Source organism: Branchiostoma lanceolatum, chromosome 15, assembly GCF_035083965.1.
Source record: "Branchiostoma lanceolatum isolate klBraLanc5 chromosome 15, klBraLanc5.hap2, whole genome shotgun sequence".
Taxonomy (NCBI): domain Eukaryota; kingdom Metazoa; phylum Chordata; class Leptocardii; order Amphioxiformes; family Branchiostomatidae; genus Branchiostoma; species Branchiostoma lanceolatum.
This window is the reverse complement of record NC_089736.1, coordinates 2,021,450-2,046,720: the sequence shown is the minus strand read 5'-3', so window position 1 is coordinate 2,046,720 and position 25,271 is coordinate 2,021,450. Positions and strand designations below refer to the sequence as shown.

Below are 25,271 nucleotides of genomic sequence, written 5' to 3'. Positions count from 1 at the left end.
TGTACAAAAAGACATTCTGATGATGTCTTTCTGCAGTTTTGTCTAGATCTGCTCCATGCTAAAATGAATTGAGAATTGCAGTTTTTGAATTGGCGGCGTCTTTACGACTTAGTCTTAATTTGGGGTGGGCAAGGTCATAAGATTAAATCTGAGGTCATGGCAAATGAAAACCAAGCTAACCCTCACAGGTTCTTTGTCAGATCAATCAAGGTCAGGTCAAGGGTCATGACCTGCACAAGGTCATGTCACTGTTCAGAACAGTGAGACTATGGATGAAGCCTTAGCAACAGAAGGTCACGTGAGGCCCCTAGAGTGGGCTGCTGCTCTCTGCCTTGTCACTTTACTCAAGGAAAGTTTGCCTTTCTGCACAAGTCTATTTCTAAGTGATGTAGTCAGATTTTTATCAGCAAATTATTATGTACAGGTGGCCAGAAGTGTGATTATATGATACAAGATGTTTCTCTTTATACAGGCGAAGAAAATGGATAGTTGTATACAAAGGACTATAGAATCTAGAATTCAGTTACTTAAGATTATCTTTATAGAGTGCCTAAGTGATAGTTTAACCTTTTCCTGGTGAAGTAGCCGTTTGGCACCAAATCTCTATTGGTTACAGGGTTAGGCAGCAGGGAGAGGGTTAAAACTGTTTAAATCTGCTGGTATGTCAATAAAGGGGCATATACACATGTAGGTACGGGTTGGACTTAATTTCCAACCCGCAGACTGCTTTTAACAGGTGTTTTTAAAAGTGAAGTGACTCTCATCCCCGTTTTGCTGACTGCGTCAGTTTTTATGGATTTTTTTTACGAGATTTTGAAAGTGATTTTCTGACGAAGGCGCGTTTGTCACACACATAGTGCTGCTATAATAGGAGTTGTGATTCTGCTTTGTTGCATCTTTTCTGACTTGTGTACCTCGAGGTCTGTCAGCTTCTAAACTGTTTTACCTGCTTTGTTTTAAGAAAGGTGCAGTTGACCTGGTGCAGTTGATATGCTTAGGCCAAAATCAAACATTCTGATGCTGCATCCAGAGACTGTAGGTCCAGTTTATTGTGAGAAAAAAGTTGTAGCACGAAAACTTGAAACTTAACGTACCATGCCTAACTGAACAGTACTATATTGAATGGTGCTTCTTCCTCTTTTAATGGTTAGTGCTAATGTTTTAAGGATTACTGGCAGTTTGCACTTTCACAAGTGAAAAATTACGGATCAGACAATAAGGAAAATTAAGCAGCTTGTTTTATACAATATGGTAGCTTTCAAATGTCCAACCTTGCAAATAAGTGCTGAAAGTTTTAACAGTTTTAAAAGCTGCCTGCGCCGAAGGTATGTAAGTCAAGATTACTGATTGATCGTGAATGAACTTAAGAGACATCTATGGTGTGAGCAGAGGTTATATATGGGCATGAAATGTCACCTTTAAATTATGTATGAACATTAATTTTTGAAATGTAGAGAAAATCTATTGGTGAATGATGTGTTATATATTTGAGAAGAAAAGAATAGACAATATATAGGATTCTGAGTTATATACATCTATATCTATACATGATATATACATATATTGGTGAACAAAGAGAATGATTTTACTTGTTATCATCTTGATTTCAGGACAGCATAGCTGCCTATTTTTATGCATAATGATTTTACTAGCATCAGATTATTTACACGCACAGTTGAAGTAACCTATGGTGCCTTTTGCAGGTTTGTTTATCTCTGGTGGTTTGAATGTTAAATCAAGTTGATTAATACAGATGACCATGATCTTATTTTCCATTGGTTGATTTAAAATGTCACTAACCAATCAGAACCACGGAAAAAATCCCCACATGGCATCATTTTGTACATGACCTTGACAAAGGTCATACAGTGCCTTACTACATGTACTTTGTTACAGTGAGGGAAAGTTTCTACCAAAGTCACCTCAGTGCCAGTTTAGTTTATTTGACTAATAAAGGTCATTAATCAAGGTCATAAAGATGGCTGCCTCCTGTCAAATGCAAAATAGTTTCAGTCATGTAATGTACTGACAGAAGCAAACTTGAGGGAAAGACAAAAATTGTAATTTCATTGAGTCAACTTGATAATGATTTCCAGATGATTGTTGTTTCTTAAGATTCGACCATTTGGTTTTAAACCTGTGTTTCACCAGGAAAGTTTCTCTTTATGAGAATTAAATTGGCCAGATGCTAGGTATGGGGGTGAAATGCCTGACAGTGTGTACTACATTGTGGTATCCATGGTGAGACATGTTTGTTGAAAAGGTGGAATCTGCTGCTTGCAATTGGTTCTAAATTTGTTAAGAACTCCAAACTCCGCTATTCAACACGATGGGTCTTTAGTTTGTCCTTTAGAGTGAATACACTTACAAGCAAAGTTAAGTTGTTAAAGAACATGAATTGGTTAAACAAGAGGGCACCAGCAAAGTAAGGAGAAATATTTGGTATTACAAAGGATGTGGAAGGTTACCAATGATATTGACATGTACTATGCTGCTTAGTTTTAAAATCTTATCCTCATTCATATTTTCAAATGTAGTATTGGACTACTGGTATTTTCTATGAGGAAAGAGATTACAAATTAGATCGAGGAGGTTAAAGAGCAGAAGAAATGGATATAGGAATTACTTTAATCTGTTATGTTGCTTTTAGTACATGTCTGTCAGAAAAAAAAATCCAGAACATTTTTAAAGGATTAGAAGTTGGAGTCATTTTGAAATATGATTTAATTCTTTAAAACGACTTATACTGGGTATACTAAGCCAAGATCTTGTAAACAAAGTCATTTTTATGGTTTAACCATGGTTTAATATCAGAGTTTTCTATCTATGATTTAGAATGTGACCCAGTATGTTTCTGGGCTTGCAAAGACAACAGCATATATGACGGTGTGTCTACTGCCTCTGTAATGTGACACTGTGCCTAGAATGGTCACTTATGATCCAACGCAGAGACTTAAAAGAATATAAGACTTTTGCAACAGACTTTGTTTTCAAAATACGTCATACATTTCCTAGCTCCCAAACAGCTTCACCTTGCAACATTGGCAAGATCTTAATATAGTTCTTTACCACCTTGGGCCTTGGAATACCTTTTATATCGGTCAGCTGTTCACACGTAAGAACAGCAAGAGTTTTTATAAGCTGGGTCAGGTTACTTCTGGATCTTGGTGTGTACACCAGTCTTACCTTTGTACTGTGTGCTGTTTTCAACCCTTAGACATTGGACTATGCTGCTGGGACAAATAAATGCACAGAACCTCTACCAAGTCTTGTCATGATTTGATTTTAGATCGCTTTTGTTTCTGTTTTTAAATTGTATCTCCGTAAATGATATCCGTTATTTATCCAGTAGTAGAGTTTGAATTGTATTTTAGTATGTTCTTTTTTTAGTAATATTCTTAATATGCTAGTTTTAATGTGTTTCATCATTGACATTTATATTATGATTAACAATTTTTCAATTTCAGGCGTTGTATTTTAGATTAAGCAATTACCATGTAACATATGGAAATGTTGTCTGGTTGTTGGCACATGATATCACAGCTCTGGTAAAGCCCCCGTCACAAATAAGAAATTCAGCTCGGCCGACGTGTTGGCGAGCTTCAAATGTGCATTTTCGGCTGAAATTCGGTCGACGTCCTGTCGATTACGTGGGCTTCTGGCGATTTTTAGAAATCAAAGTCGATCCAAAAGCCTTTTACCTGAGGTTAGTCAATACTGACTTCGTCCATGTCCAAGAGACGGTACCTTCTCATGGGGGATTTTTAGTTTTTAGTGTTCGACGGACGTTACCCGAGATTTTAATTGGAAAGTACGGTCGACGCTTGGGCGACTTTTGAATTTCGGCGAGTTTCGGGCGATCTACAAAGTTGGCCGATGCTCGCATAAATTGTGACACCGGCTTAAGGGAGGTCCTCTCAGATGGGACATAACGAAGGTCACGCGTTTGAAGAGAGCCGTACATTGAGCACGTTAAAGAACCCACCACTTATCAAAACGGGTCCATCCCGGTGTGAGTTGATCAATCCTTACAATCCAGTCTTACGCAGCTTGTACATACTGTACAAAATTGGTGTGTTAAGCATAAAGGCTATTTACTGCTTATGCGATACAAAAGAAACAAACATGTCGGTGGAGGCTTGTCCAATTTCATTTAAAAATACATTTTCTTGATGTTGTACACATCAAACACATAAAGGAATAACAAAAGAAACCGTAAGAACAAACCAAACTACAGCTAGTATGTCAGTAGCAGTACTTGTGATAATCGTGTCTGGCTGCACAACTTGCCAAGATCTAAGCTAATTAAGACAATAGTGTTGACTCTAGAGATCTGGCACTTGACAAAGTAGTACAAAGTATCTTGTAAAGCAATTAGATTATGGATCTCATGACAAAATCAAAACATCTTGTGAGTAGTTTTTTCTAGTTGTCCTGAACTAAACTTTTCCCACACAAAAGTAAATGCAAATGTTCACCCCATGTAATCTGTGTATATACAATATGCATTTCACATTATGATAATTTAGTACAATATCATATACACAAAAATGTAGTACATGTAGTAACAGAAAAAAAGAAGAAACATTCAAAACTGTATACACAAAGGCTTGCGTCCTGCAGCCTAGAAAACAGCTGTCATATTTTGCACCTAAAGATGTATAATTTTCCTATATTCAAACAATAAATCTGCATAGCATTACTGTACATCAACTCTTCAGTAGAATTCATCAGCAGACATGAGGAAGGCCAGAGTAGTGTCTGTCTACTCTGCTGGTGGCTCAGCTGGTTTCTCCTCAGCCTTCTCTCCTGCAATAAATACAACAGGATGGTCAGAAACTGTACGTTTAGAATATCCTACTGAAGTAACGTCAATACAATACCAACGTCTGGCAACAGCTTGATTTGTGAAGCGTCTTTGTTTTATACAAATACAGTGTTTTTTTGCTTGCAGGAAAGTGAGGAAAAAGCAAGCTTTTGATATTTCTGTCCTTGCAAATTATGAATAATACATTTTCGATCATACGATATTCACACCAACAAAGATTGATTATTGTTGAAACCTCTGCTGAATAAAGCACTGCCACTTTGGTTGTCAGCCCAACAAAGCTAACATACATGAATGTCCTGCCATGCAACTTGCAGCATGCCTCGGCTTGTGCATAGCTCAATGCATTGCTATTCACATTGCTCTTAGCATTTCTGACTGTCGAAACTGTTCACCGAAGACAAGTGAACAGATCTGGTGCCTCATGGTACACAAGAAAATAAGAATAAGACTCCATGCTGAGTTATTTGAGCAAGCCTGTTACAATCAGTGACAGTTCAAGCCACCAGTGCAGGGGGAAACAACAAACCTCAGAAGTCAAAGCCCATGTTAAATGCAGCTGGGGGAAATATGGGAGATGATGTGTCATAAGTAAAGCAACGCATTGACCTCTTTCCAAGGTTTTACATAAAATAAAGTTGTTGAAGTAGCTTCCATCCTTGTACATCCATGAAACCAACAATTTACCATTCTTAATGTATGACACAAGACACAAATGCATCTCCAAATTTGAGAAAAAAAGACAACTGATTTAGCATCTTCTATGTCTTACATTATATTATCTGTCACAAAAAGCTTAGAAATTTTGACTCACAATTAAACCAGAATTGAGACTTTAAAAATGTCATCCACAAAGCAAATTTGTTTGGTTTGATCAAGGAAAAGTCAGGAATCTCCTAAAGAGAAACTATTCTTGGAAATGACTTTTTAACTATCTGAATGCTTTGCTTAATCTTCTTTGAAGTCTTTCTCACCTTCCTTCTGTTCTGCGTCATCGACTGGCTTCTCTTCGTCTGCCTTCTCTCCTTCCCCCTCTCCAACTAAAAAAATTTAAACAGTGTCAGACTCTTTAACCTCCATTAACATTAATCTGCCGGGTCATAATCTAAATCTGCACTCAAATGAAGGAATGTTAAATACAATCTTTCTGCTCCAACAACCAGTTTCGTGTTGCCAGAGAAAGTGTAATAAAAACATGTTAGAATATTGGTGCTACAATTAGCAAATACACATCAAGTTCTGATTATCTGGTTTTATCTGCTTTAAAAGGGCAGTGAATTCAGCACCAAGGACAGGGGCACAAGGCCTACATGTTTATCCTTGTTTTTTTCTAAACGGTAGAACAGGGGTGCTGAATCATACCTTCTGCATGTGGCCCCTTATCTCTGGGAACATATTCTGCAGAATGGCAGTTAATTCAGCACCGAGGACAGGGACACCATTCCTTCAAATGATTGCAAACCCCACATTATCCTTATAGAAATTTACCTTTCAGGGTGTTTTTTTATTGCTAGAGAAAAACAACAAGTTTGAATCATCTGGTTCATCTACTTTCAAAGGAAAGTAAATTCAGCACCAAGGACAGGGACACAGTCAATCTTTCTGGTCCAACAAGCTGTTCATTTTTCTGTTTTTCTTATTGCTAGAGAAAGTGTAATTCTAAGTATGTTAGGATCTTGGTGTCACAGCTAGCATATGACTTTTAACCTGCTTTTAACCTTCCCCCTGCTGCCTAAGAGAATGGGGTGCCAAACGGCTACTTCAGTGTGCTCAAGGTTAAAGGGCAGTTATGTCAGCACTAAGGACTAAGGCCTACATAATCATGTATCCTATTTTCCTAAATCTTAACCATTAAAGCATATTCTGCCAAATGAAATGTATTTCAGTACCAAGGAGAGGGACACAATTCCTGCACATGAATTAAAAATCCCTCAGAGCAAACCCCGTCACACAAGCACACCTTCTGCGGGAGCGGCAGCCTCAGCTTCAGCCTCCCCACCCTCGGGTTTTTCCTCGCTCTCCTTCTCCGTACTCTCCTCCTTCTCTCCCCCCTCCTCCTGAGCTGGCTCAGCTGCAGGCTCAGCAGTGCCCTCTAGCGGTGAGTGAAGGCATGGCATGCAGTGGTTATGTGAAGCCAGTGCAGACAAATGTGTAGCTTACATGCAAGCAAGTGATATTTCTAGTGTTGTAGTAAGGTGTGATATGAATGGACAACGGTCTTTCTTGAACTTGACTGGAATTGCGCAGTCTTGAAAACTGATTTTGCAGCACAACAAGATTGTCAGATGCTCCTACAGAGGCTAGGTGGTTCTGGCAACCTTACATGAGGAAAGACACTGAATGTAAATTTTGACTTGATTCCTTTGATTTTATTTCTCAAAGTAGTTTTTTTTTCTTACAAACTGTGAGTTAATGCTAGGGGAAATGGAGTCTATCTAGTAGTTTTTTCTACTTATCAAACATTAGACAAAACTAAAACTACAGATAAATGAACTAGAGCTGAGTAGAAAAAGGAATGGCTAATAAATGAAATCATTGATCTAACCAAATCCCTAAATCTGTCATATGGGAAGACTGATAAATAGATAAGGAATATAATTGACTAGATATTAATGAATAAAATTATAACAGATCAAGATGATGTAAAAACCACTAGGGTAAGATAGAAGGTAGATGTTCAAATCAAACTGTAGAGTTTGATGGAAGGAACAAGACTATTCTAGACACTTGTATTGAACCCTTGACCCCTCTCATGCAAAAGGGAAAAAAGGAAGTTATTGTGTCTGTATGTAAGAGTTGTAGAAAAATTCCTCACCACTTGAAAGAAAATCGCAAAGTACATAGTGTGAAATGTGTCACCAACAAGTCATGCGCAGTAAGGTGTGACCTTTTTCCCGCCACCATTTCAAAGCTGAGAACCTTATTCCCGTCCCCCAGGTACCTACAACTAACCTTCCTCAGGACTCTCTTTCTCTCCCTCATTCCCTTCAGCCTGTTCACTCCCTTCATTTTCACCTGCCTCTTTCTGTTCATTCTCATCTTTAGTCTCTGCATCATTTGTTTGCTCTGCACTCGTTTCTTCCTGTGCTCCCTCGTTCCCTCCTTCTACAGCAAGAGTTTGCACGCATGCCCTCCAGTGTTAGGTTTGTGTGCATGTCGAAGAGAGACTCTTCTTCTAACAATGGTTCCTTTTTGGTCTTCACAAATATATTGAACTTAACAATATTCTCAAGATTTATGTTTTGTTGAAGGGATCTTTTTCTAGATTTCTTAGGAGAAATAAAGCCATGACTTACTCTTAAAGAAGGAAATGGCTGCATCATGTCCTTTTGCCGCTGTTTTTTCCTCAGAAATTTTGTAAAACTTTCATTTTGCAGTAGGTAGGCAGAGTCTCTGATAACATGCACACATTTGCAATCATTCTATCTACATACTAGCAAGTTATACTACATGAACTAAGTGCTCTGTGGCTGCATGCATTACCATTGGAGCTGTTGCTATCCTACAGGCTAAACTACACAATGTTAAATTTCCTTTCTAAAATTTTTATCACTAAAAGTAGGAGTTGAGGGTTAATGAATCTACTGTCTAAGTCTACTTTTAGAGCAAAGCTAATGCTACGAAAGGTTTATTAGGGGGACTAATTACTACAGCTAATGAGGTAGTTGAGAGGGTTGCTGTACAGTTGGAATGGGAACCCCTACCTTCTGCTTTCGCCTCCTCTCCTCCTTCAGGTGTTTCCTCCTTCTGCTCTTCTGCTGCAGGCTTTTCAGCTGCAGGTGTCTCACCTGGTGCAGGTGTGAGCACAGGTGTGTTTACAGGTGAGACAAGCAAGCCATGTGATGGGATAGCGTGCAACGCTTGTGCAAGATTAACAAGCAATCCAATAAGCTGTTAAACTAAATTTCTTTCTTTGAGGTTATAATTGTTTCAAGACTAGTTCTGTATTTTCTCAGAGAAATATGCAACACCAATAACAGTTCTCTTGTGATGCTGGTTGTGAATCTTACCCTGGTGTGCTTTGAATGTCTTTTTTTGATCACTATTAGGCCACACCAATTTAACTTCTTGGTTAACAGATTTTTTTCTAAATTTTAGCACACAGAAAATCATGAAAACAGAAGGCTGGGGTGAAAACTTGCACCTGACCCTGTTCACTCCCTGAAATTGTGTGCACCAAAGTACAAACTTTCCTCTCAGATTCTGTTTTCATGTTGATTTTCCAATCTAGCATTTTCTTTTAAATTCTGTTAACCAAGAAATTAAAATGGTGTGGCCTTACCCTCCAATTGAGGCCTTGAAGGCAGCATTTATAACACAACAACTGCATTTTCAAACCTGAGAAGGTGAAATATTTTCTGATTCCTTTACCTTCCTCTTCTGGCTTTGCCTCTTCTTCTTCCTTCTTTTCTCCTTCTTCTTCTGCTGGTTTCTCTCCTCCCTCGCCCTCGCCCTCCTTCTCTCCCTCCTCACCCTCGGCTATATTAAAACATGCCGACATGCAACATTTCTACAGTGCAGCATTTAACATCGCGTTGTGCAGGTACAAAAATAACCCCACTCACCTCAGAGATGGGAAGAAGGAAAGAGAACAAGATGAAGGAGTTTGACAGCAGTTTTATCCAAGGTCACTGACCATATGTGACCATTGGCCCTCTATCACTTATGAGCGGACTAAATAAAGACTGGAAACCACCCTGTAGGCATGGAGATTATCTAAAGGCCACCACCTTAATATCGAAGTCAGTGATAACTACGGGAGAAATGGCACACTGTACATGTAGGTTTTCTATATTCTGACATGATCAGAATGATTTCAACAAAAGGGGACCATGAAGTTTATTGTCTACTAGGACTTCAGTCAAGTCATCTGTACCTTAGTTATACTTTGACTAATCATGACTCTTACCTGATTTATTTCATGACCTCAATGAAAAAGGGCCAGCAAGCCTATTTGACTTTTTCATGAACAAACGCTGAGCAAATCCTGATTTGGTTGGAACTGAACTAATTTCATGTCATACCTGGGCCGCAAAAACGTTTGATAACTTTGCGTTATCACATTAGGCTTCCATAGAATATTTTGAGTGCCCATTGTCGAACATTTGTTTACCGGATTTGGGCGTTGGAATGTGTGGCTGTTACAATATTTTGTTCGAGGACATCAACTTTTCTCAACTTCTGGCGCATTTTGCATTGAAATGTGTGTTTTCTTGGTTGGGTCATCGGGCAATCCTACCCGCGGTCAATACGGAATACCCGTGTTGTATTGTATGTATCATCATAACCAATGTTTGCAGAGGAAGTAGACATTACCGGGCTCCTTGTCCCCCTCGGTGACCATGTCCAACTCCGGCTCCATGCCCTTCACCGTCCCGTCCATGTTGAACTCGATGTCTCCAAATATGGCCTTGATCTTCTCCTGGGCGTGGTCTGGGTTCGAGCTGCCGTGCAGCGCGTTCTTCAGCATGTCCGACGCAAACTGCGCCCGTAACCTTGGAAACGTGTTCGAAAATCATCAATGCAAGGTACCCAAACAAGTATGAGAGATAGACCAATCCCACTGACTATAGTTCCCCGTAGACAAAAAGCTTAGCTATTCAATGAGAAATGGAAATTGCGCCTGTAGCCTTGGAAACATGTTCGAAAATCATCAATGCAAGGTACCCAAACAAGTACGAGAGATAGACCAATCCCACTGACTCTAGCTCCCTGTAGACAAAAAGCTTACTAATAGCTATTCAACGAGAAATGGAAATTTCTTATGTAAAAAGTACAAATTTGACTGACTGACAGCTAGTTATGATGAAATGTGGGATTGGTCTATCAATTTGTAGTGGAACAGTTTTTCTTCTTCACAAAAGGTTCTAATAACAACAAGAAATAATTCCTAGATTGGCCAGTCAGGCTCACTATGACAGACTTCAAAATTCTATTCATATATCACAAGTGTATGTTGATGGGATATCATGTATCAGAGATCATTTGGGAGGATTTTCATCTCATTTTTTGTGGATTCAGACCAACAGTTTTTTCATCAATTTTGTGAATTTCAAAGCAACTTTGTGTGGGCTTAGATATCCTTTCTGAAGTTTTGTAACATTTTGGGGGAGAATGAAACGTCCTCAACAATTTTATGAGCTTGAGCTTCATGTTTTCAAGAATGGACACAAGTTTCAGGCAAGACTTTTTTTCTTTTCGTTCTTGTTCTTGGTAGAAAAAGACACATTTTTTCACCAATTAGTTGGTGTAGTGGCACAGTTAGCATAGCAACTAGGCAGGGAAAAAACACACGCACTCTCGACTGCCAATTGGAAAGCAAAAGAAATACAATCGCCAAAAAAAAATAGTAAAATAGTAAAATAAAACAATGCCATGATTCAAAATAAAACAGAATAAAGAGAAGATAAAATAAAACAATGAAAATAATAAGAAAGTGAATAAAAGAAGACAAAAAAGGCAATCAACGCAGTAACTATAACACATTAGATACACAACTGCAACTATAATTCAGCAAGCGATTTTACATATCATGGTTTTAGAAAAATGCTCAAGATTAAGTATGCCTACTTCATTAGCATATCACACAAACAACAAAAATCACACAAAAGTAAAGCAAATGCAGTCAAGCCTGTACAAAGAACCATATTTACGTAAGGACCACCTGTGGTAACTTTTAGGTGGTCCGTCGAGGGATATTCTCCAATTGACCCAAGCATTTTAAACGAATCTATTAAACTTAAAGGTACATTGGCTACCTATTGTAACCATTTTGTTCAGGAGTCCTGTAGAAACTGTAGATAGGTGTGACTGCATTGTATGCTGTACATTGTAGTGCAAAGCTTAAGCTTAGGATAAATGTCAGGATTTGGATTGAGATTTTGATATAAAGCCACAGCAGCAGCACTTGCATAATGTAGACAACTGCAGCAGAAAATTCAGCCTGGAAAATTGTAAGCTGGTTATTATGAAGACAAGCACTTTGCTATAGTACATTTAGTGATTAAAATTGTCAGTTGCACAGAATCAAGCCGCTTTTGCTGATTAGTTCACGCTTTGCCAGCAGCACATTTAGAGCCAAGCGGGTTTTGCGCCATGCCCCTCCACCGTAACTGGTTATATGGGACTGCCACAAACTGGACAGACGAACAGACAGGCGGAATATTCCACTCAAACCACAATGCCATCAGGAAGCACTTCCAGCACACATTGCACAAGTCGGAGACACTCACAAGTCTGAGCGTCTATATCAGCTACTTTTCTTAGATCTACAGGTGGGTTTACCCCGCAACCTTATCTCCAAGCAGATGTACAAACTTAAGGCAAAATCATAAAATTTCTCAAGCTCCAGGTTCTGCGGAGCACTGGGTCTTTCTACAGAACTGGTAGCTTGAGAAAACGATGTTACGATTTTGCCTTTCAACATCTGTTAGGAGATTACCTGCAACCAATGTTATGGGCCTGTTCCAAATGATCATTGGTACTCTTAGCCTGTAACATTGTTAAGGGCTAAACACTTAATTTCTTTCCACAAGATTTCAGTTTTTGCACCTGTATGCATACCCATGCCAGCATGCTGCCATGCCTATGCACACAGTCTGCATCACGTTTTCTCCATGATGCAACATGAAGCCGTCATGCATGTAGATGGAATTGTGGTTTCTTGGTTATCTCGTAACCAAAGGAACTTTCCAGCCGACCAGCCCACATCTTGAAGACTCACGAATCGGGAAAGGCTTCCTTGGCCTGCTGGGGGTTAGTAGGACCCATCAGAAAACGGAACCGATCCACGGCCTCTTCTTGACTGAGCACGAGGAACAGCGTGGACCCGCTGGGGAGGAGACACCAACCAACAACCATTACACACCTGCCTGGGGACCCCGGGGAGGAGAGCGCATGGGGCTGGGAAGGAGACTGCAACCACTTTGTTGGTGGAATCTTGTAGATAAGTCATTCTTTTATTTGCATAAATCTTGAGCCAAAGCTGTCAAAAATGTTTCAGAGCTTATTGATCCTGAAATTTGTTGATTGCTCTTGTTTCAAATTTCTCATCAATTTCTTTACCAGAATGCTGGGTTTTTAAAAAAGTATCTCCGGAATATCTTATCATAGAATGTTGAGACTATTGATTAACTGTTGAAAATTTCCAGCTTTCAGTTTCAACGACAAGAAGCAGGTTCAAATAGAATTGTGATTTTTTTTTTAAATTTCTTCTGTGTCTTTTGCAAAATGCACTCCTGAGTAATTCCAGTTTGCAACAGTGCAGTGGCAGTCTCCACCAGACCCCATGTCTCCTGTCCCCGGGTGTTTGGATTGAGACGCGGGAAGCAGACTTACGAGTCCGGGCTCTGCTCCTTGGCCACCTCCGGGTCGGTCGGGCCCATCAGCGACCGGAACTTCTCCACCGCATCCTCCACAGAGAGGACCATGAAGAGAGACGGGCCGCTACAGAACATGTCATGGTACAAGTGTTAGGACACAGCTGGATTCTCACTCATCAACACCTTACCTGGATCCTCATGCACCAAGGGGACACCTTTCTGATATGTGGCTTTACATGCAAATATAATACCTTAAGCTTAAACACCTGCTTAACTATTGAGCTTCTGATATTCGAATCTTACTAAGTGAAGAAAACTTTCTGGAAATGAACTTTTCACACCTTATAAGCAGCAATGCCAAACTGTTCATTGATACTTAACTACATGTACCTATTGATGACACTCAGTGACTTATGGTATTCATTGTCTGCTGACTCAGAGGAAAACTACCATAAGATGTGCTATAGCATTACACTAATCTATCTACAAAACCCAGGATAAAACATGACGTAAAGTGAGTCCCAGACCTGGTCATGTGTTCCACCAGATGTCCGTAGAACTCTTTCCCTTTGTGCTCCATGCATGTTACACATAACACTGATCTATCTTTTTCATTGATACAAAAGCCCCATATAACATAAGATGATTAAAGTGAGTCCCAGACCTGGTCATGTGTTCCACTAGCTGTGGGTAGAACTCCTTTCCTAATGCTATAACATAACAGTGATCTTTTTTTCATTGATATAAAAACTACATGACATAACATGACATAAAGTGAGCCCAGACCTGGTCATGTGCTCCACTAGCTGTGGGTAGAACTCCTTTCCTAATGCTATAACATAACAGTGATCTTTTTTTTCATTGATATAAAAACTACATGACATAACATGACATAAAGTGAGCCCAGACCTGGTCATGTGTTCCACGAGCTGTGGGTAGAACTCCTTGCCCTTTGTGCTCTATCTGATCTATCTTCTTCAAAACCCACATGATAAAAGATGATATTACATGACGTAAAGTGAGTCCCAGACCTGGTCATGTGCTCCACCAGCTACCTGTAGAACTTTTTCCCTTCGTGCTCTGTGCTATAACATTAGACTATAACACTGAATCTATCTTTTTCATTGATACAAAACCCCCATAACATATTAAGATGACGTTAAGTGAGCCCAGACCTGGTCATGTGTTCCACCAGCTGTCCGTAGAACTCTTTCCCTTCGTGCTGTGTGCTATAACATTACACTAATCTATCTACAAAACCCAGGATGAAACATGACGTAAAGTGAGTCCCAGACCTTGTCATGTGTTCCACAAGCTGTCCGTAGAACTCTTTCCCTTCGTGCTCCATGCATGTTACACATAACACTGAATCTAGTATCAGATCTTTTTAATTGATACAAATGCCCCATAACATAAGATGACGTTAATTGAGTCCCAGACCTTGTCATGTGTTCCACTAGCTGTGGGTAGAACTCCTTCCCTAATGCTATAACATAACAGTGGTCTTTTTTTTCATTGATATAAAAACTACATGACATAACATGACATAAAGTGAGCCCAGACCTGGTCATGTGTTCCACAAGCTGTCCGTAGAACTCTTTCCCTTCGTGCTTCATGCATGTTACACATAACACTGATCTATCATTTTCATTGATACAAAACCCCCATAACATATTAAGATGACGTAAAGTGAAGCCCAGACCTGGTCATGTGTTCCACCAGCTGTGGGTAGAACTCCTTTCCTAATGCTATTACATAACAGTGATCTTTTTTTCATTGGTACAAAAGCCCCACATAACATAAGATGACGTAAAGTGAGCCCAGACCTGGTCATGTGTTCCACTAACTGTGGGTAGAACTCCTTTCCTAATGCTATAACATAACAGTGATCTTTTTTTTCATTGATATAAAAACTACATGACATAACATGACATTAAGTGAGCCCAGACCTGGTCATGTGTTCCACGAGCTGTGGGAAGAACTCCTTGCCCTTTGTGCTCTATCTGATCTATCTTTTCCAAAACCCACATGATAAAAGAGGATATTACATGACGTAAAGTGAGCCCAGACCTGGTCATGTGCTCCACGAGCTGACCGTAGAACTCCTTCCCCTCGTGCTCCGTGTACAGCTGCTGCGCCAGCTCCTCTGTCAGAGCCGTCTCCTTCTGGAACGCGATGTTGAACCCGGCCTCCTTTATCCTCGCGATGATCGCATCTGCAGAACAGAAAATAGCACTAAACCTAATTACCTGGAGTGTGTAAATGACATCTACTTGCAATTTTAATGTCTCCTTTACATTAACATGGAACATGAAATTATGATAAATTACAAACAGCATTCATGTGAGAATAAAGTAAAAGATGGTCAGTTTCAAAAGGGACAGCTGGTAATTTTATGACACCCAACCCAAAGGCATTCAAGACTTAAAGACATAAAAATTGATCTAAATGATCCAACCTCCAGTATCATAAGACCTGACACATGATTTAAGTCAGGATGTAATCGAAATATAATACAGTTTATCGTGTGATATGACTTTTGAACAGTTGTCTTGGATCACTGTATTCTGTGACTCATGGGTGCAGCTTTAGTGTGTTACTTCATTTATGGAGCCTGACAGCCTTACCTTTGTGTTCCTGAGCGTCAGGCTTGACCACGGCTAGTGTCTGCTGCATGGGGAAGAAGAACTGAACCTCCTTCTCAGCGCTCTCCAGGCTGTCGCTGCCGTGCAGCGGGTTCACGGGGACGTCCTCGACAGCAAACTGGGCACGCAGGCTAGAGGGCAAAGGTTAAAGGTTACATTGCTGCCGTGCAGCGGGTTCACGGGGACGTCCTCGACAGCGAACTGCGCACGCAGGCTAGAGGGCAAAGGTTAAAGGTTACATTGCTGCCGTGGAGCGGGTTTACTGGGACGTCCTCGACAGCAAACTGGGCACGCAGGCTAGAGGGCAAAGGTTAAAGGTTACATTGCTGCCGTGGAGCGGCTTTACCGCGACGTCCTCGACAGCAAACTGAGCACGCAGGCTAGAGGGCAAAGGTTAAAGGTTACATTGCTGCCGTGCAGCGGGTTTACCAGGGCGTCCTCGACAGCAAACTGCGCACGCAGGCTAGAGGGCAAAGGGTAAAGGTTACATCACTGCGGTGGAGCGGGTTCACAGGGATGTCCTCGACAACGAACTGCGCATGCAGGCTAGAGGGCAAAGGTTACATCACTGCCGTGGAGCGGGTTCACAGGACTGTCATTGACAGTGAACTGAGCACGAAGGTTAGCGGGCAAAGTAAAGGTTATCACTGAGGTTATTATTTTCCACAGTGTTTAATGTTATCAGGTTTAAGATTTGAACACAAGAAAAAGGACCTGTCCATTTGGTGAGGGGTTTCTTTTATAATGTTGAAAAGTAGTTGAATTTTTCTATGACGTTATATACACACCCACACATGTGCACACACACTCATATATACACACACACACACGCATGCATCCGAAAACATAACCTTTTTGGCGAAGGTAATCATTTCCATAATCCCACCTGTCAGGAGCCTCCTCCTTTGCCACAGGAACCTCCTTTGGCCCCAGCAAATCCCTCCAGCGCTCGACGGCGTCCTCGCGGGCCAGCCCCAGGGCCAGCAGTGGGCCACATGTCATGGACTCAATAAGCTGCTCAAAGTAGTCCTGGGGAGGGTAAAGGTCACATGGATAGTGTGAGTTTGTTCTACCAATCTTTGTACATGTATTACCTTAACCTTTACCACACTAAAGTAAGCACCAATTCTCTATTGGTTACAGAATTAGGAAGCAGGGTGAAGGTTAAATAGGCTTATCAAATAATAGCATTTTGTGAATCACTTCAACACATGGTGCGACACAAAATAAATTGATGAATTTTCATAAGAGTCAGATATTTTAGATCACGTCCAATATCTTTTGTCAGTGACACTTCAGACAGCATCCAATATTTTCATCAGTTACTGATGAAGGACAGTGGATGCTGTCTGACACTTTGACTCTTGAGAATTTATCCAGGTTGCTTGATCTATTTTCTATCGCATCATCATTTAGCTGAATGTCTAACCTTCATCAACTAATTTAATACATTCTATTTGAGTGCTTTGCATATCATTCATGTCACCATATGCCAATGAGACTTTCACCTGTACTTTGAATGTCCTTCATTCATGTTCACACCTGTCCTACACCCACCTGTCCTTCGTGTTCCTTGTAGAACTCTGCCGCCTGGTCCTTAGTCAGCTGCATTTCCTTCTGCAGAGCCACCGTGAAGCCGGCCTCCTGGATCTTAGCCAAGATCTCATCTGCAGGAACACATGGGGTTAGCTTTCTGATCAGGAGATGGTCATGATCATGAAAAATGATGTAACAGTTGTAGTAATCAATTACCAAGGACCCGCAGCTGGGAAAGACTGTAGACAGTAGCAACACTGTCAGTGTCTGTCTTATCAAATGTTTTTTTTTGAAATGTCATAACTGATCAGTTCTGAAACTGTTTAATAAACAATAAAACATGTCAGAATTGTCAACTTGACATGTCAAAACAAGATGGCATGTAGTGTTTCTAATGGACTCTTTTCACAACACAAGCTGTTTTTTTCTCTTACATTAGATTTCCGTACATCTAAGCCTTGCATAATGATCCTGTCCTACCCTTGTGCTCCTTGAGAGCGTCCGGCCGGATGAGGGCCAGGGTTCTCTGTAGTCTCTTCTCGGCAGGCTTCGCTTCTGCCTTTGGGATCTGCAGGGATACAGAATTATTATGAAAAGGGTCTGGATAATGCTAAAAGAGAGATGGACTAAATTAGGCATTGTGCACACAAAAAAGTTCTGTTGTTTATACTTAAGTGTACAAATACAATGTATGAACATCTGAAGCTCTACAAGTAAAGATTGTGACTGCCAAGTTAGCAACAGTTGGAATAGGCACAAGCTGAACATAGAATGTAGGTGGTGGACCTCAAGGACAACATAGTTGCCACTCTATTGAAGAACGTTTAGGGGGTTTGAATAATGATGGAAGGAAAATGGACAAAATATGCGCAGACACAGTGCACAGAAGATTGTCCTGCTGTTTATACCTTTCTATGAAAACCTGTCAAACATAGATTGAAGTTCTACAAGTTTTGCATGTGTCTGCTAATTAAGTTTAGCAACAATTGTGGACACAAGCTGAACACAGTTGAACATCTACTGAAGAATGTTTAAAGAAAGCTGACCTGAAAGTTGGGGAAGAAGAAGGCGAGTTCCCTGGTGGCCATCTCGTGTGAGTCGCTGCCGTGCAGGGCGTTCATGCTCTTGTCTGTACCGTACTGGGCTCGCAGGCTAGAGGGACAAAACATTCATCAACCACTTGGGTAGGTTGTTCATGCATGTAGTTAAAACGTACAAACATCTGTTTCAGATTGAGCTTGAAGTATATTGTTTCTTTTGTACTTTCCCATCAAGTTTTTGGTCCGCAAAGACACTGGGCCCTCAGGTTGGGGAGCGGAACAAAGCGGTCATTAACTTTTAGACCTTTTGGGTTAGAATAAAATGTACCAATCAGATAAAACCAATATTTCTGCAATTTATTATTCGATACGTACAAAAATCTGTGTCAGAACAAGCTTGAAATCAATGTCATTTGCACTTTCCATCAAATTTGTGGAATTTGGTCTGATCTACCAAGTCCGGTTTTTCTGTTCTAGCCTGTTGCCAAAGTTTACTCAGGCCCTTATAACTCATCTGTTTCATCAAACCTACACAGGAGCAGCTGAGAGCAAATCAACCCACCTGTCTGGTGCCTCCTCCTTGGCAACTGTTGAGTCAAACGGACCAATGATCTTCCTCCACTCGTCGATGACCTCGGCACCTGTGTCGTCACCCTTGGTCAGGACCAGTACGTGGGAGGGGCCGCTCGCCATGAAGGCAACGAGCTCGTCAAAGAACTCCTGCAGATACAGAAGACTAATGTTAGGCGCCTTGCACGACAAGAAGATGAAGATACCTTCAGGTGGGAGGCTCCCACCTGCGGATGCAACGCCATCAGGTGAGACAAGAAACGTGAACCACTTTTACTTTAACTAATGTTCTTATTCTTTTGAACTAGCAAGCACAGAGGAATATCTCTAGACTACATGAATTCTACTCTCGATTGAAATATCTTCAAAGCAAAACCTGAATTCTTTGTAAGGGGACAGAAATAGGCAATATACATCAGGGACGTGCAACCATCTCTGAATAGAAACAGCATGCCTCAAGCTGTCTAGCATTATTTGAGGCATAACTTGAGGCACGTGCCTATGCGGTCAAGTTCCAGCATGAGTTGACAGCTTATAGCCCGATGAAACTGAAAGATTCAGTATCATCATCTTGTCTGTTACAGTGTGGACACCCACAACCAGCTATCCTTCAAGAGCTACTTTGCAAACAATTATTGTATTGCAGCTGCAGAGTATACAAGACCACTGCAGCAGCAGAACATAGTGGACTACTACTAACGGTAACTACCGGTACTAAATTTCTGTAAATTAAATCAAATCGAATGAACATATTTCAGTTTTCCTTTTGCACTACAGATCAAATAAATTTACTTCTTGAATTTCTTTAGCATTTGTGCAATTTGTATCTTTTCTCTCTGTTTCCAAGGTGTTGGTACTCAATCTGAATCTGTCAACCAGTATAACTTCCTTTAATCCTGACAGTGACTAGCCCCACCTCACCTCATCGGCCTTGTGACTGTAGAACTCCCTGGCCTCCTCCTCAGTCAGCATCCTCTCCTCCTGGGCCAGGATCTCAAACCCGGCATCTTTCACCTGCACAGGTGTAGGTTAAACATTAAATGTCTACATTTTCTTGCAACTAACAGGTGGCAAATACAGCATAACCTGTACTTAAGTGCTCAGATGTGTTTATAAAGACATGTGCATTGTAGTACATTGCCTTACCTATTGGTAAGAAACTTAGAAAAGAAATCTCGATAAAAAAAACACAATATTTTTTATGATCCCTTAGGTAATTTTCCCATTGACCCAAGTATCAAATAATCCTATCTGTAGTAACCACCTGTCAAGTCCCTGGGTGGTCATTATGAAGAAGTCCAGCTATATTTCCTCTACATATCTCTTGTAGTACTGCCTGGACACTATCTGCACTGTTTACAGATAAAATCTTTCAAAAAAAGAGTAGGGGCATGCCCTGGTGTGAGTGGACCAAAACATTCCGGCCTAAATGGGGTAGGGAATTTCCCGAGCAGCCTTCGTAACCCCTGCTTCTTCTAATGGGTCAGTGAAGTCTTGAGCATTGATATTTCTGACCTAGGGTGAAGAGATGCTGCTACACTAATAATTAGTTCAGTGCTTAGATGAGTGGCCCCCTGTGGCCTTGCACTGGGCGAGTTCATTAAAAAAAGAAAATGAGTTGAATAGTCGTACCCTCTGTATGATGTCCTCCACGTGACCGGCCTGCACTGCGTCAGGCTTGATGATGGCGACGGTGACCTCCTTCTGAGGACCTGCTTCTGTAGACACATTAATCAGTACATGAGTGTACGAACTATTATGTACATGTACCTGCAGTGTTAACTCTTTCTAGAATGCTTCCTTTCTTGGTTAAACTATGGTAATGATCATTTCCTTACAATACAGGTGACTGGTACAATAGAGATCACTTGAATGTGTACATGTGGAAGAGGCACAAAATGCACCAGAACTACATTGTATTTCTATCTCTACTTTTAAGACTTGATGAATTTTAACATTTTTTTCAGACCCGACTGTTGATACCCCCTGTGTACTCTTTCCTTAAAACGCCAATCAAACCTAGACCTCCAGCACTTATTGTGTGGTAAATTGATAGCTAGAAAGCCTCAACAAAAGGACTCTGAACAGCCACATGTTGCCATGACAACAGCCCCACCTTCCTCCCCAGCCTCCTCCTCCTCCTCTTCTGCCTCAGTTTCCTTGTCTTCCTGGTCAAATATCGGGTCTGTGATCTGGGGGCAAGGGGTAAAGGGTAAAGGTTAGAAGGGCACTGTGAGAGGATACGTGTGCCAAGCTTGCAATGTTTGCAAAAAAAGCTCAGTCCCAAAGTAACCTGTCTAGATGAGTGTTAAACGACCAATGAAAATACATGCAAAGATGGATAAATGCATTAATGACATTGTTTGAATAACTGATCATGAAAGGAAATAAGAAACCTGAAACAGAGTAGACTCTCAAATTCAAGAGTTTGAAAAGTTTTTATGTTTGCAAATAATATTGTCAACATTTCTTTATTTGTAGTTTTCATCCAGCTTATATAGCCAGTTGTAATTAATTTTGTACATTTCCTAAACCAAAGTATGCATCTTTCACCTTCCCTCTTTAAAGGCACCCAGTGAGAGTATTTTATGAGGCTTGATACTTGAATAAAAAAAGTCAAATTTCTAGTCATTCCTACACATAGTCAGTTTCAATAACACTATACCATTACATATCGAAATCAAAGGAGCAAAGATACGATGTCGTTGTGTGGTGAGAACTGATAAAAAATCCAATCGCTAATAGACTGATCCTGACTGTCCATCACAATTAGCGGTTCCACCAATAATAAGAGAGTGACTGCATGTCCGTCAAATATTTGCATTATTATGTTTTAATTTTGCATTTCTACGTTTTGTCGGAGGTAGGCAGGGCTATGGTATCGGTCTATTTACACTAGGCGCGTGAAACTAAAAGATCACCATGTATCTTATTTTTGTGCCGCTTTTGAACATTTTGATAAGAAATCCGCACGTAAATGTGGTAAACAGTAGCATTAAATGTCGATTTCATCAATATTACAGCAACTAGAATATTTCCAGTTTTCAAGCCTCATAAAATGCTCTGGGTGCCTTTAAGATTGACAGATGTCTACTTGTGTACCTTAGTAATAATGCTGAGGTACGTACCACTTTCCGCTCTGAGCCATCCTCCAGTACGCTGTGTTCTGCCTTTAACAGGTCCGGGATGGCTTTATTGATTAACGGCGCGTTCGCTCCTCGTATCACATGCACAAGTTCCCCTCCCTGAAATGTACAGAATGGGTTTCAGTTAATCTTAGTTCACATGATTGTGTTTACTGTTAGTCTGTAAGATTTAGAAATGGCAGATGTCACAAGGGAACAATCCAGCTTAAACAAAACACAGATGATTTCAATCAACCATAGTAGAATGGAACTCGTTGTCAGCAAGTACTGTAAGAACATTGTAAAAGAACGGTAGCAGTCAGATGTGCAAAGACTAGGTGTGACAGGTTGTTCAGTGTGATATAACCAGCTGCTGCCGCGCCGCGTGCCTGCGAAGCTGGTGTGTTACCCCGAAGGGCTATAAAAATACAGATACAGAAGTTGAAGTTCTTAGACTCTTACCGCCATGAAGAGGAACGTTGGCTGACATCTCCCTCGATATCTCTCCAGGGCTTCAATGTTGTCAGCTTCAGCCTGTGGAGGACAACATCAACAACGTGAACATTTAGGCTCCACCACTTCCAGTTGAAAGGTCTTACAAAGGTACTCATAATAATGTGTAACATATATTGCTATGTGACTGATAGATGGATGGATGGATGGATGGATGAATGGATGGATGGATACAATGACACTGTAAAAGCCCATCATCACAAGCACACATTTAGGAGGGTAATACATTCAGTTTGTCCATATTTGTTCCTTATACACCCATTCCATTAGGACAGCGCTCTCGCCATGTGCTCTCTGCAACCTCAAATTTAACAGAGCACTCAACGAATTTCATAGATGAAAAACAAATCTTTTTACGCTTTGTGTGTTTTGTTGTCTTTCCAGCTATACTTAAACATTTTGCATTGATAGTCTAATTATGATTAATCACTGGGATTAGACAAGTTTGATTTAGGTGAGCAAGAGTGCCGTCCGGGTGTCCCTGTGGTGTAGTGGTCTGCGCCTTTGCTACACTGCCACATCTGGTTCAAATTACTTAGACCAGAAGGTCTGTGGTTCAAGCCCCACGTAGGGCACCTACGTGGGGCGCAAGAGGCGCATTAAGTCATACCAAAGACTTTATAAAAATGGTACATACTTCTGAAACAGTATGGAAGTTCCACTGCCAGTGGACTAGCCCCCTGCTGCAGTGATTGCACCACAGTGTGGCCCCAGGGCTATGAAACGGAGATGGGCACCACCCTATACATCAATTATGGTGTGGGAGGATTTTAACTTTTAACTAAGAGTGCCGTCCAGTGGAATGGTGGCCTTACCGAGGCGAATCGGAGCAGGTCGTCCCCCAGCTCGTTCTTGATCCTGCGAAGCATCCCGTTCACAGCGGCACACGGCCCCGCCCAGGCCTGGTACACGTCAATCACTAAACGACACATGTGTGGTTAGTGATGTTCAATACTGTTTCTGAGATGATTCTTGAAGTAAACAGTTACACATCTTTAAGACAAAATGTACCACGCAATTTTGTACATTGTTAATTCCATTTCTTTTGTAGGCAAAAAGCAATTTCTTCTAGATTTCTTTGAAGCCTTACACAAGCTTGTCTCCATTGCTTAATTGCATACATTTGATAGGCACAGTTAATATCCGATGCAACAATGGCTCTTCTAAGTTCTACTTACTGCCAAGCCCCTTCTTTGACAGGAAATCATCCCATTGCTCCTGGTTCTTCAGCTCTTCCTAAAAAGAGGAAAGGATGAAAGAGTGAGGGATGATAGTTACTAGTAATACAACGGGTTGAGTTCTTCATCAAGAAAGTTTTATACAGTATGACTTTTCACAAGTTAAGAAGCTGCTAGTTTAATGCTTTGTTTTATAACATAAGATTTTGTCCAATCTTTCTAACTTTGTCTTAAGCCTTAAGGACAGGTTGTCACTGATTTTGTCATTGGGACAACTACAAGTAATAGAATCAATATCTTTTTTTGTAGATTTTTGGCCTTATGGTTAGCATTGTTTTCTAAATCACACACATCAATGTCTTCTTTCTTACACTGCCTTCATAGCAGCTATCAAATATTTGATGTTTAACTTACTAGTACTTTAAGTTAGTAGTAGTTAGTTGAACAGTGCAACAGCCGTACCTGTAGCTGGATCTCCTTCTTCCTGGCCATGGTAAGTCTGATAACGAGAACTGGAGGGGAATTAACGTTTAGTCATGGGCGACAACAGGTGCCTGTCTGGAGCTACACATGTACCTCACCTGTCTGTCTCACTTGAGAACACCTGTCTGTCTCACCTGTTTGCCTCACCTGGCAAACACCTGACCTACATCTGTCTCACATCTGACTGTCTCACCTTTCTACGGTCTACCTCATGTGAGGTACACCTGACTCCGACTCCAAACAACAACGATAACAATAGTTAAGACAGCAACAACAACAACGGAACAGGTGAGAACTGTAACCTGGCAAACATGCCCGTGAAACTGTCTGCTCTAACCCTGTACCTGCCAGGCTGCTTCCTTCTTCCTTGCCATCTTGTGTTTCACTAGCTAAAACTGTCAGGACAAACAACAGGTCAAGTCAGGCATCTTCTTTTTATTGCCAATATCTTAATTTGCTATATGTTGTATCATTAGCCCGGAGAAGGCCTTATGTGGCTGTTAATTACATAGAAGTCGTAAAAAACTTATGTTCTTTTTGGGATCAAAGTTAAGGTGTTGGTGCTACAGATACGCAGCGCTATCTTATTTGAAATTATGTATCCATTATAATCGCGAAAATCATGGCTTTAAACCAAAGTTAGCAATCCTGAACCTCTTATATTAATGCCTCTGATATACAATAAACACGAAATGCCACAAAGTTCCAGGCGATAGACGGAATTGCGTAAAAATCACGAGTTTTCATAACTTCCAGTCATTTAAAAGTTTTCGAAAGGGGGAGGGGGGCGAACAACGGGCACTATATCGATGGCATATTTCAGTCTTTTACAGAAGCTCACGGCGCATTCTATGTACATAACTAAGGCTACTTATTCATTAGATGTGTAGAAATCACCTGAAGTTATCTGATCTTGTGAAGAAGTTGTGTAAAACGTACAAAACCCGCTGTTGTTGTTGCTCTTCTGGTAGCAGACTTGGGAGGGCCGAACGCGAACTGTTGATGGTTGCTACGGAGATCACGTGACATCAA

The 25,271-nt window shown here is 40.8% G+C and overlaps 1 protein-coding gene across 9 annotated transcripts; it reads right to left on the bottom strand.

The window, feature by feature from the left end:
• Positions 1-4,642: 4,642 nt before the first annotated feature.
• LOC136449241 (thioredoxin domain-containing protein 3 homolog) lies at positions 4,643-25,271 on the bottom strand. 9 transcript variants are annotated; one of them, XM_066449153.1, is made up of 25 exons: positions 25,137-25,271; positions 24,219-24,268; positions 23,757-23,814; positions 23,394-23,497; positions 22,528-22,599; positions 22,069-22,185; positions 21,057-21,132; positions 20,573-20,658; positions 19,862-19,954; positions 18,933-19,090; positions 18,377-18,482; positions 17,811-17,898; positions 17,352-17,461; positions 16,681-16,823; positions 15,777-15,925; positions 15,258-15,364; positions 14,852-14,889; positions 13,166-13,273; positions 10,145-10,323; positions 9,200-9,307; positions 8,533-8,616; positions 7,781-7,933; positions 6,789-6,920; positions 5,803-5,868; positions 4,643-4,809 (listed from the first exon to the last, which is right to left on the bottom strand). In XM_066449153.1, exons 2-25 carry the CDS (start codon positions 24,246-24,248, stop codon positions 4,766-4,768), a joined length of 2,409 nt encoding a protein of 802 aa, XP_066305250.1. In that variant the 5' UTR covers positions 24,249-24,268; positions 25,137-25,271; the 3' UTR covers positions 4,643-4,765. The 9 variants fall into 9 exon arrangements, with proteins under 9 accessions (XP_066305250.1, XP_066305251.1, XP_066305248.1 ...); XM_066449154.1 differs by lacking the exon at positions 13,166-13,273 and adding an exon at positions 12,552-12,659; XM_066449151.1 differs by lacking the exon at positions 14,852-14,889 and adding an exon at positions 14,059-14,096.